The 12,518-nt window shown below is 43.2% G+C and overlaps 1 protein-coding gene across 1 annotated transcript; it reads right to left on the bottom strand.

Moving 5' to 3' along the window:
* Positions 1-1,792: 1,792 nt before the first annotated feature.
* Positions 1,793-3,007, bottom strand: IRGM (immunity related GTPase M). Its single transcript, XM_040454330.1, has one exon. It carries the CDS (start codon positions 2,984-2,986, stop codon positions 1,793-1,795), a length of 1,194 nt encoding a protein of 397 aa, XP_040310264.1. The 5' UTR covers positions 2,987-3,007.
* Between the last annotated feature and the right edge of the window lie 9,511 nt (positions 3,008-12,518).

The raw sequence follows: 12,518 nt of genomic DNA, 5'->3' as shown, positions 1-12,518 counted from the left end.
GTAAGATTTAGGATCATGAGACTGGGAATTTCCCATACTTCACTATCCCAAAGCCGGGACTTACCTGTCCTACCACTCTGTTTTGGTCCTCTGCGACTGTAAACCACAGTAGTCTCCAAGGCTGTTTGCCGCGCTGTATCCTGCCAACTATGCCAAATGTTGCAGGGAGTATGGCTGGAGTCACAAAATATGAGTCCACAAAAAAGTGCAGTTAAGTGAAGGTCCTCATACTGGAGGCGGAATGAGGCCCTTACTCCAGAAGGAAGCTTCTTTTTATTAGGATAATTGCTAAAGATTGCGTGCATAAAGTCAGCTAAGCAGTGTGTTAATCCAATGGTTTTCAAAGTTGAATTTCGAGTTAATTGGTTTCTATAACACTAGGAAGGGTCAGGTGTGAAGGAGGATCTTCTTTAGGAGCCACAGCCAAGGTTCAGCTGTGTAAACATGTCCTAAGGCCTTGCACCTTCTCCAGCCCTTCCTTTTTGAAGTCTTTTCCTTTTATGCTTCTCTCCTGCGTCTCCCACACATACTTAAACATCATAGAAGCCATTTATGAAAAGCCCCCAGCTAATATCATACTCAATGGGGAAAAACTGAGTGCTTTCCCCCTGAGATCAGGAACACAACAGGAATGTCCACTTTCACCACTGGTGTTTAACATAGTGTTGGAAGTCTTAGCATCAGCAATCAGACAACAAAATGAAATCAAAGACATAAAAATTGGCAAATATGAAGTCAAACTTTTACTTTTCACAGATGACATGATACTCTACATGGAAAACTCAACAGACTCCACCAAAAATCTGCTAGAAACTGACACATGAAAAGTCAAAATCAGTGTACAGAAATCGGTTGCATTTTTATACACCAATAATGAAGCAACAGAAAGAGAAATCAAGAAACTGATCCCATTCACAATTGCACCAAGAACCATAAAATACCTAGGAATTAGCCTAACCAAAGATGTAAAAGATGTATGCCGAAAACTATAGAAAGCTTATGAAGGAAATTGAAGAAGACACAAAGAAATGGAAAAACATTCCATGCTCAGCATCTGGAAGGATAAATATTGTCAAAATGTCAATACTACCCAAAGAAATCTGTACATTAAATACAATCCCAATCAAAATTGCACCAGCATTCTTCTCAAAGCTAGAACAAACAATCATAAAATTTGTATGGAACCACAAAAGACCCTGAATAGTAATATTGAGGAAGAAAACCAAAGCAGGAAGCATCACAATCCCAGAGAGTCTTCATAAGACAGAAGCTGCAGGCTTTTCATAACAAAATTTTGGAACTTTTGGACATTTTATTCTTGCTGCATGTTCACTCCAAAGAAAGGGATCACACATAGCCATAAAAAGAGGAGATAATGTTGGAGACCATCTTAAAGGGCCTACCAGTGACTGGGGCAGGTGAAAGTTGTGTGATTCCACAGAGTGTGAAGTGAGGAATGAAAGAACAGGGGACACAAAGAGGCATCAGAGAAATGACGTTAACATTAATTGACAAGAGTATGACAGAGCAAGATTGTATGTCACACTGAGCATATATTTTCTTCCACCTTCAGATACAAACTAATTTAATAAATACAAGAAGTAGAACACATATTGGGGTTTCCTGACATGGGTTCAAAATGAGCAAGTCAGTTCATTTACTTCAAGGAACTTCGTACCAATGAAAGTGGAAGTGTTGAGCTCAATTGAGAATTCAGAAAGGGTACAGTATGAGGAGAGGACCCCAGATGTCCTGACTTTCCTCTAGAAGTAGCTGATGAGAAGTCGCCTCTTCAGATGATGGAGTCTGTCAGGATTTTCTTCAGTATGGCCCTGGTATCCTCAGCAACTATCTCAAGGAGAAGTCTGTGTATCCACTTTCTCAGGCAGTTGATAATAGCATTACCTAACAGTGGGATGTATCTCAAAATTGAATATAAGTAAGAGGCTGTATTACAGTTCATGCAAGATAATTCCCAGTCCCCTCTGAGGACAGTCTGCAGATTCCTAGATTTCATAATGGCCCTGTATTCCTCCGTGGGGTTCCCCATGCACTGAGCCATCTGCTGGAGAGATACATCATCCACACCAAAGAACAAGTGGTAGGCATTCAGACACTCCTCCAGATCATCTGCATTCCAGATGCCAAGGGAGTCCTGGAAAGACTTGGAGGCTATTTTCTCCTGCAAAATGGTCACTTTGTCATTAATGACCTTCTTATAAGTGTGGGACAGATTCTCTAGAGGACCATGGTACCTGATGTCAGAGACGTCTTTGTGCAAGATGTTCCTAAGCTCTGGGAAATCATGCGATAAGGGGTCAAAGCTGGAGACCAGGAATGTGATGGGTTCATGCACTCTCTCCTTCTGGAGAGTTTCCTGGATATTCTCTCGGATATTCTGCAGGAGTCCTTCCTCTGAGAGGGTAGTTGTGCTGAGGTCCCTGTCCAGCTTGGTCCAGATGATGTAGAACCTCTTTCCCATGCCCTGAATGGTTTTAGCAAGTTTCACGAGATTCATGCTGAACTGTTCAGATGCAATAATGATGAAGAAGTCATACTGGCTAAACTGCATCTCCTCCATATAGTTCTCCAGGCTTTGGGTGGCAGCCCCTGTGCCAGGCAGATCCCACAGCACCACATTGGGAAAGAGGGAAGAAGAGTAGCAAATGGGAATCTGGGTGGTCCTCACCACCCCAGTGGGGGCTGATGCTTCATCCTCATGCCCAATTCCCCGTAGTGCATTGATGAAGGAAGACATACCATTGCCGGAGTCTCCAGTTACAGCAATGTTCACTGGGGATCTGGATGCTCTCTCCAGAGTTCCCCTGACCACAGAGACCACCTCCAGCAACTTCCCTTCTCTCACAGCCTTTTCTATGTTTAAGGCAGTCTCCTTAGGTAAGAAGCTCCAGCTCATATTGTATTGCACAGCAGAGGTGAAGGATGTACGTAATGGGGTATGAAGGGATGGGGTGGGCTGTGTCATGTCACTAAGAAGTGGAGTGACCTGCAGAAATAGGAAGAACATGGGAGTTAGGAGGGCCAGGTACAGAGCACAGCAGAAGAATCATCAGTTTTGGTACCCCAAACTGAGGATGTCAGATCCACACCCAATTCACTACAAAGGCATTTAGATTAGAAATAACAAGTCTCTGCAAAATGTTTTATAGTTTGTCAAAAATTTAAACATATTTGTCAACCATAGAAAGTGGAGAAATTCTACTGTTTGTGGCAACATGGATGGACCTTGAAAGCATCATGCTGAGTAAAATAAATCAGACAGTGACACAAATACTGTATGTTCGAACTCATGTGTGAAATCTAAAAATAAATTCATGGAAAAGAGAACAGACTTGTGGAGAGACAGAGGCAGAGGGTGAGAAGAGGGGCAGTTGGAAGAAGTGATCAAAAGCTACAAGATTTCAGTTATAAGATAAAAGGGATGTAGTGTACAACCTGATGACTAGATAACACTTCTGTATGATTTATAGGAAAGTTGTTAATGAATGAATCCTAAGAGTTTCCATCATAAGGAGAATTTTTCTCTCTTAAAAATGATTATTTATCTTGAGAGAAGGAGAGAGAGGGAGTAATGGGGGCAGGGGTGTAGAGAGAGAGGGAGAGAGAGAATCCCAAGCAGTCTCCATGTGGTCAGCACAGACCTCCATGCAGGTCTCAGTCTCATGAACCATGAGATCATGACCTGAGTTGAAGTCAAGAGTAGGATGCCCAACCAACTGAGCCACCCAGGCACCCCTTTATTTCTTTGATTTTTTATTGTATTTAAGTGAGATGATAAATGTTAAGTGAACCTATTGTGATAATCATTTCACAATATATGTAAATCAACTCATCATGTTGTATGCCTTAAATTCAACAGTGTTGTATGTCATTTACTTTTCAATAAAACTGATAATAAAATTTAAATAGAGTTACCAAATTATCTAACAATTCCATTGCCAAGTGTATACCCAAGAGCAGTGACAACATACATCTATTTAAAACCTGCTTGCAAGGGCACCTGGGTGGCTCAGTTGGTTAAGTGTCCAACTTCAGCTCAGGTCATGACCTCCTGGTTCATGAGGTCTAGCCCTGCATCAGGTTCTGGGCTGACAGATCAGAGCCTGCATCCTGCTTCAGGTCCTGTGTGTGTCTCTCTCTCTGTCCCTCTCCTGGCTGTGCTTTCTCTCTCTCTCTCTCTCTCTCTCTCTCTCAAAAATAAATAAACATTAAAAATAATTAAAAAAATTTAAAAAAATCCTTCATGCAAATGTTCATGGCAGCATTATTTATAATACCCCCTCAGGTGGAATTAACACGATTATCCACCAGCTGACCAATGGATAAACAAAAGTGATCTATCCACTCAAGAGAACAGTATTGGTCAGGAAAAAGAAATACAATGCTGATATCTGCTACAACATGGATGAACCTCAAAACTCTATAACCAGGGAAAGGAGACAGTCCATTGGATCATGTATTGTATGATTCTATTCATATGAAATGTCCGGAATAAGCTAATCCATAGACACAGAAAATATATTGGGGATTTCCTAGATCTGTAGGGCAAACAGTATGAGGGAAAAGAGAGGTGGCAGTCAAGAGGTACAGGATATCTTTTGGATAATGAAATGTTTTAAATTTGATTATGATGGCTGTACAACTTTGTGACTATATTAAAAGCTACAGAAAACTTTAAAGGGGAGAAAATGTAGAATGTGTAATTTATATCCCAATAAAGCTATTGAAAAGAAAAGCAGCAGAGGTGCTTATTCAGGAGATGTGCACATTTTAGGGACTCATAGGAGACCATTGAGGAATGCTCTGCAGCTGTGGTGCCAGTAGTCATCACCAAAAGAGGTTCTACACATGAGTGCTCTTGAGCCACAGAGCAGCATGAGGTTTGCTCAGTCAGGAGGCAGGTAGGTACAAGTACACCTTCTCCCAGACTGGGACAACATGATGGCCCACTAGGGATATAGGCAGGGAAGAAGGAAGCTTGTGCAAACTCTCCATACTCTTCAATCCTGAGGAGCCACATATCCTGAATGCATATGTCTTCAGAGTCAAGAACAATTTAATTATTTTTTAACAACACTGAAAAGTGCATTGTCTTTTCCCATTTTCCATGTCTTTCACCACTAACTGCATACCTGAGGAATCCTTGTCCCTCATCCACTTCAACATCTAAGTTAAAGAACCTTCCAAATAATGTCCTCCTGGTTTTTTAAGTCAGCACTTATGTTTTACATGATTGTTTATATTTGTCACTGTTGTTATTACTATTATAAGTATTTATGTTTTGCCATGTACTTTCTCTTGTAAGCTGAGGCCTGTGGTAAGATAGCAAGCATTTTATAAGGCAGGACTGGGAAAAAGAATGGTTGGGATTATCTAGTGGCCTCTCCTCCTGGGGGCTACACACAGTGCTGGCTGGTGGGCTTTCCCAATCTACAAGTTATGACTGATTGCTGTGGTGATTTCTCTTAAGATATATACTATCTCTATGTGTATAGATGCAAATTTAAAACATTTTTAAATCAAAGCTGCCTGTTTGGCTGAGGAGTTTCCCTGTGAGCCCTAGGGGCCTTCTATTCCATGAAGGCTTCCCTTCCAGACTCATCTATGGGGTCTCCTGAGTCTGCTGGAGATCAGTCCTCACACCCAAGTACTTAGGTTTCTGCCTCAGAAGGAGTGCAGTCCGGTCTGTAGGACAAATTTCATGTGACTGCAGGTCCTGAGGTGCAGCTTCTTACTCTCCACACTGGCTTTCCTCTACACAGGTGAGTCCAACTTGCAACACTGCCCTCCAGAATTCTTGGTGCTTTCATCCTCCATAAGGCCTGGACACACTTTCCCAATGAGGAAACTGCCAAGAGACCTCAGTTTGCAGACAAGCTGGGTCCAGGGTAATATGAATGCTTTCACGTTGAAAACCAAGCCCCAGTATACTGTCTTTTCCAGAAGGGAAGCCATGCTACCCACCTCAGAGGACTCCTTTGAGGGTTGCATGCTAAGATCCAGGTGAAGCTCTGGACAGGCCCTGCAGCAACCTCTTGGCGAATCCTCTCTGGTCTTATTAGGATCTCTGAGGAAGAGTTTTCTCTGGTTCTTCTTACTCCCTCCAACTCTTACAACAGTGTATGAAGATTCTGATCTGTGAGTCTTTCTGGGCTGGGTCTTCTGCATGCCTTCTCTTGATTAATCTTCTCCAAGCTCTATTAGACAAGAAATATTACTATTCCTGGTTACAGATGAAGAAATGATGTCTCAAAGATGAGAAACAAACCTCAAATTGCACAGCAATGATTGAGGATTCAAGATTTAAACCCATAGTATGATTCTCTATTCCTGCTGGACAGGAAGGGAGGACATTCCTAGCTAGTGCTGAGTCTCCAACCCCAGGACCTGAAAGATTGCTGGATGCTGAGATGCTTCTCCTGCGGATGTGGGTTTCTCTTATTACTATTAACTGCCATTTATTTTTCCCTGGATGCATCCTTCCTAATTTGGGAAGAGATTGGAAATCACAGTCCTCTTTCACCTCCTATCCTCACTACACATTAAAGAAGACCCACTGATTTGAAAATGTGAGGAAAAATCCCAGAGTGTCCCCACTTCTCAGAAAATGTTGCAGGGAAATTGACCCTCATCAAGAGATAGAGATGTCTCACGAAATGATCAGGTGATGCTGGGATTTCAGAGGGAGGGAAGCTGATGAATTATGATGTGATCACCATCCTATCTGCTTGGGGACAAGAGTCCCCTAGGGCCTGGGGCCTGGGCCCACAAAATATTCAGTGTCCTCCACCAAGGGTCCCTGTGGCAAACTTGAGGTACAATAGATCAGTAAGGATGATGTCTTCTTCTGCGGGTAGTAGAGATGGACTGAGACAGAATGAATAACTTGGTGGTGAGGCAGAGCACACATGGGCAAAGCTGCCTAGAAGCTAGAAAGATGGAGTTCTGCTCTGGGTCAGACTGAAAGAACATTCTGCAATAAGAATACCTAAGAGTAGCCCTCCCTTGCCCTTGTACTCAAAGCCTTCTTTAAGACCTCTCTTGACTATTCTCTAAAATAGTCTTGGTTCTTGTTTATGGGGGATGTAGAGGTTCCTGGAGGTCTCAACTACCATTCTGGCTTGAGAGAGACAATCTCCTGGGTGAGTTCCAGGCTCACTGACTTTTTTGTGCAAAGGGGTTTCCTTTGCCCATGAGCACACTATGTATTTTAATTGCCTATAAGTTTGCCCCTACTATGGGATGGGGAAGTCCATATGTCCTTATCAGCAGTCCTGTAGGGCCCAGGTCAGCTAGAACACAGGAACTGGGCTAGATAGAGCCCTTGAATCCTTTTCCTGGTTTGTCTGAATCCCATCACAACCTCCATATGTACCCATCTCACCTTGACCTCTCTGATTTCTCTATTAGATCAATTGTAAAACAAACAAACAAACAAACAACCCTGTTTCCAAAAGTTTAAAGTCCCAGAAAGTATTGTTTTCTCCCTTGATAGATGGCAGGCATCATTAAAATACACTTGCGGGGGCAGGGTGCTTGGGTGGCTCAGTCAGTTAAGCATCTGACTCTACTTCAGCTCAGGTCATGATCTCACAGTTTGTTAGTTTGAACCCCTCATTGGGCTCTGTGCTGGCAGCTAAGAGCCTGAAGGCTGCTTTGGATTCTGTATCTCCCTTTTTCTCTGCCACTTCCCTGCTTGTGCGCTCTCTCTCTCTCTCTCTCAAAAATAAACTTTAAAAAATAAAAAAATACACATGTGGGTCTTACAGTAAATAATTCCCTAAACTCTGCCTTGTGCCCTTAGTGCCCAGCAAGTCTGGGACAATTTCTTTCAAATGAATGAAGCACAATATGCCATTGTATACCCTTCATTTAGTGGTTGACAGATGATGTTCCTTCCTAAATGTGTCATCTGAAATGATGAAGCCAGCTCCTCCACACCCCTTTGGAAAGTAAGTAGGGCCCAGAGCAGTGTATGAACCCCTGCCCCACAGTGGGTATAGGAGGTGAGCACAAACCTACACTTTTCCAGACCATTTCTGTGACCATGTCTGACCCAACCATGGACTTTGCACATGTCTGCTCACCTGAGCACCTGTGTTGACTTGCTGGGGGGAGGATATTGAGGCTCCACTGCACCAGCCACAGCTATCTGTCCCCTACTACCTTCTCATCTTGTCCCTGTCCTGCACCTGGTGCTAGACAGCCCCTGTACATTGGATGCTCTCAGGCTACTTAAAGCAGTACTGTGTTCATGTCACTGCCAGGCCAGGGCAGGACAGGGTAACTCTATGAGAGGTTGCTGGGTCTTCCAGGAGTGGTCAGTGTAAAAGTGTTTGTGTGTGTGAACCTGCAGGACATTGAGGCTCAGAGCACTGATCCAGAAGTCGAGGAAAGGCCATCAGAGATCAGCCTGGGATGCAAGTGACCCTCCACACTCACTTCTTACCGATCATATTCATAGTAAGGACCTCTGAGAAAAGAAACAGGCCTTTATTGAGAGAGCCTGAAGAGGAGATTCAACTAGAGAGGGAGTTGTGCTTGGATGGAGAACTGGACCTTGTGAGAAGATCTTTCAAATTCTTCTGAATGAGACCAGCAGTAAGAAATACATTTCACATAGGAACTACGTAAAAACTCAACACATATACATCTAAATGCATACACCTGAGGAAAGAGTTTACCAACAGTTTGCCTACCCTCATTTTAATATACTGTGTTATATAGGTATAGGTAAGTTTTTTGAACCCTTGTAATGCACCAAATAGATTTCATGATCTAAGAAGCAGAAAGAAAAACACTCATTAGTGCATTTCCTATGCAGAATCCTATATAGTTGATGCCATGCCCAATTACCTTGAGCTATGAAACAGGGATCAACCTTGGACCAGACTAAAAATCTGAGGCACTAAGGAGTTTTTTGAACTTGTAACCAACGTGGTCCAGCCCCACAGTTTCCCCATTTTAGCTTAAAAGGGAAAGGGTGAAGAAAAACCAACATATTGATTTTTTCTAGGAAAGTATAATGTCTGCATCATCAGTGGGCATGAAACTCAAAAAGAACCAGTCTAGGGAAATAGTTTTGAAAAGACCCCCTCACTAACTTCTGTAAAGAATGGATTTGGTGCCTACCACTGGGGACAGTTTCTCCAATGTAGATACACATGTGCATTTTTATACATTGTCTAAGGTCTGTTAGACACTTTGTCCCTGGAACCCCACCCCAAGTCCCTATTCCACAGAAGGTCCAGTCAGTGTTCTAGATTAACTCTCTGAATTCCAGGCTACTCCAGAAATTGCCATTATTTTGCATCCTGCTTAGACTCTAAGAAATATGAATATCAAATCTCTTTGATATGAATATGAATGGCAAAACATGCTCTCCTTTTCCAAACCCGATTTCCATCAGAAGACTCCCAATGCCATGAATATGGAGGTGATAGGCACATTGCCTCTATGCTGGAGGGCTGCATGGGTTTGGAGCAGACCAAGCATTTGGTTGTTATATTTTGTCCCTGAAGAATGTCAGAGAGGGGCCCTGTTGTGAATATTCACTGAAATGAATAAGCCAGTCCACAAGCTCTCCTGCCCTTGTGTCAGGTTCCATCTTTCATGTCTTTACACTAGCAGGGTTATTTATTAGCTAGGTTGGTTTGTAGGAGCCCTCTCACTTACCTGCTTCAGTATGCAGAGGGCGACTGTGATCAGGCAGCTGTCAGTGGTCCTCCTGGCATGTTACCCCTCCTTGGGAAGGGTCCAGTTCTCAGGCAGAGACAGTTCCAAAACTCATTCTAGGCCCAACTTACTCCAGAAGAAAAGAAGGGAGTTATGTTGGGTTAGGGTGTCCTAGGAAAAGACTAAAGAAAAGGACAGAAAAGGAGTTGGGAAGTGTGAAACTTCAGGGTTTTCTTCGCTAGTGCTGTGTGATTTCTGGGTAAAGGTGATAGCAGGGCCCCAGCCACAGCTTGAGGGAACTGAGGGAGGGCTATTTTCAGCTTCTATTCCCGGAAATAACTCCAGTTCTCAAAACAGGGGCAAAAAAGCTCCACTCTCTCCATTCTGGAGGGTTCGGACACTGCAGTATCTTCCTGAGGCTTATGCAGGATTATTTGAGCACCTTCAGTACAGAGGCCTAGGGAAGGGGGAGGGTCTCTGAGACAGACGTTGCTGCCTCCTACCTAGGATTTTCCCTCTAATGACAGTGAACAAATAAGGAGAAGTTCACATTCAGCCCCTGTGAGGCTGGCCGCTCAGATAGGTGGAGTCACTGCCTGCAAAGTTGCTCTTTGGGGTTGCCCAACATGCCCAGCTCAGTGGCTTACTTGCTTTGACCCCTAGAGATTGAAGTACAGATGTTACATGCACTAGCTGTGACATCATCTGGTGTCAATGCAACTGTCCCAATCAGGCGAGGGCCTGAGTCCCAACACTGTTCACTGCTGCACAGCTGTTTAACTTCCTAGTAATTGTCGTGTCCTCATTCTCACGTGGGAGCAGCAGGGAAAGCTCCCCAGGGTGTTTGTGTGCCAGAGAGAGGCCTCAGGGAAGGGGTTGTGTGACTGTGATAGGGTGATAGGGAGGGTCTGTTTTACAAAGTTTCCACCAAGATTGCAAATATCCATAACAAGTAATGAAATCCGTCTTTGACTAAGAGATTGTGAATTTGGCATTTTCATTCTTGATTCTTCCCCTGTGTTGGAAAAAGACAGCTGACATATTGATGAGAGAGAAAGCAAGGATCATTTTAGTGAGCCTGTTGCAAAAAATGTGACCAAGAATGAGGGCTGCTCATAGTCTTCCTGGGTAGGATGATCTGAGGAGAATGAGGTGTAGCTTCCCTCCTGTGTCCAACACCATGAAGGAGGTAGGAGGCCTGTAAAGTTTGCACTATGTCTGCCCTGAGATCCCATTAGCTTGGGCCATCCGCAGACCCTCCTATCTGAGAGACATTGATCACACCAGGCCCTCAGCTGGATTGCAAACGTCCTAACTTCATGAATCCTTTTCTACCCTTGCAGTTCTCCTACACCACACTCCTCCATGTAATGGGGGCAGTGGGAGGAAGAAATAAGAAAGGCTAACTGTTTTCCTGTCTCTACTGCAGGTATCTTACTGAGCCAAGGCAGGGGAGATTTCAATTCTACTGGAGTCTGGACATTGTATATTACACAGACTGGACTTCTCCTTGCCCTAGTGAGACCAGAAGAGAGGGTATTTCCTAAGCCATTTATTACTATAAATGCTTTCCCTTTTCTGAACAGGGGGAATGTAACATTACCCTCATAAGCATACTTCCTGATGTCCTAACATTGACTTAGGAGCAGCAAGTTTGATTCTGGACCCTGAGGTGTGTATAAGGGAGCATCAGACCCCAGCCCACTGGGTACTGTAGACACTGCAGACCAGAGCCAACCAAACAGGGCAGCAGCCCCAGAGTGAGTTTCACACACTGTTGGGGAGCAGCCAAACCCTGGGGAGCCCCCAAATGTAAGTTTTCTGTCACTTGCTACAAAGAGCCCTATCACTGCCAGGATACCTGAGTCTCAGAGGTGTTTCTTACCTTACTACTGAGGGCTGTAATTGGCTGTCTGTGTGTGTTCATCTGTATCCAGGGCTAGTTGTCAAGTTCATGTGTGAGCTTGCATCTTAGCCTTGCAGCTGTTTCTACCTGGAAATTCAGTCTCTCTTGTCCCCTTTTTCCTCCCTGAATGGTTTCTCAGTCTTTCTCCCATCATTGCATTGATTGTCTCTCTATATCAGACAGAGGATATTTTTTCTGATGTCCCCAAAATATGTCAGGGCAGAGTGATTCATGACTAATTACACACTAAAAAATATACACAGCAACAATATGAAAAGAACTGAGATATTTATCTATTTAAAATCTTTTACTTTCTTGTGTAATACAATGACCACCTACACACTGAACAATCATCCAAAGTAATAGAACATCTGTAACAACTTACACCTCCCTCTCTGCTCCTATTCATTCCAGTTCTGTCCACAGCCCCCAAGTAACAATTTCATGAAGTATATGTTTATTATTCCTTTCTTTTATTTGCCGTGTTATCACTTACATAGCATGCCTAAACAATACATTGTTTAGTTTTCTTGAAGCTTTACTTAAGGGGTAATTTCCTGGTTATTAGCATTTAATGTCAGCACTACACTAAAAGATTAATTCTTCTTTTTGTAGCTAAGTCTCACTCCTTTCAATGCTGTGTATCTCAACTGATTTATCCACGCTTTGTTAATGACTAACCTCTTTTTTTCAGTTTTTGCAGACTGGTGCTAGGTGCACACATCCACATGTCTCCTGTGCATTATTTTTTGTTTTGTTTTGTTTTGTTTTAAGTTTTTTATTTAAAGTCCAGTTAGCTAACATACAGTGTAAAGTAGTTTCAGGTATTTTATTTACAATGTAGTGATTCAACACTTACACCCAACACTCAGTTCTCATAAGAAGTGCACTCCTCACTCCCCATCCACCCGATGCA

Source organism: Herpailurus yagouaroundi, unplaced genomic scaffold (genome assembly GCF_014898765.1).
Source record: "Herpailurus yagouaroundi ecotype Mexico unplaced genomic scaffold, PumYag 212, whole genome shotgun sequence".
Lineage (NCBI taxonomy): Eukaryota > Metazoa > Chordata > Mammalia > Carnivora > Felidae > Herpailurus > Herpailurus yagouaroundi.
Note: the sequence above shows the minus strand (reverse complement) of the source record. Positions and strands in the feature narration are given on the sequence as shown.

Bases quoted from the DNA above. Each gene is read 5' to 3' on its own strand.
- IRGM (XM_040454330.1), bottom strand. From the start codon at position 2,986: ATGACACAGCCCACCCCATCCCTTCATACCCCATTACGTACATCCTTC.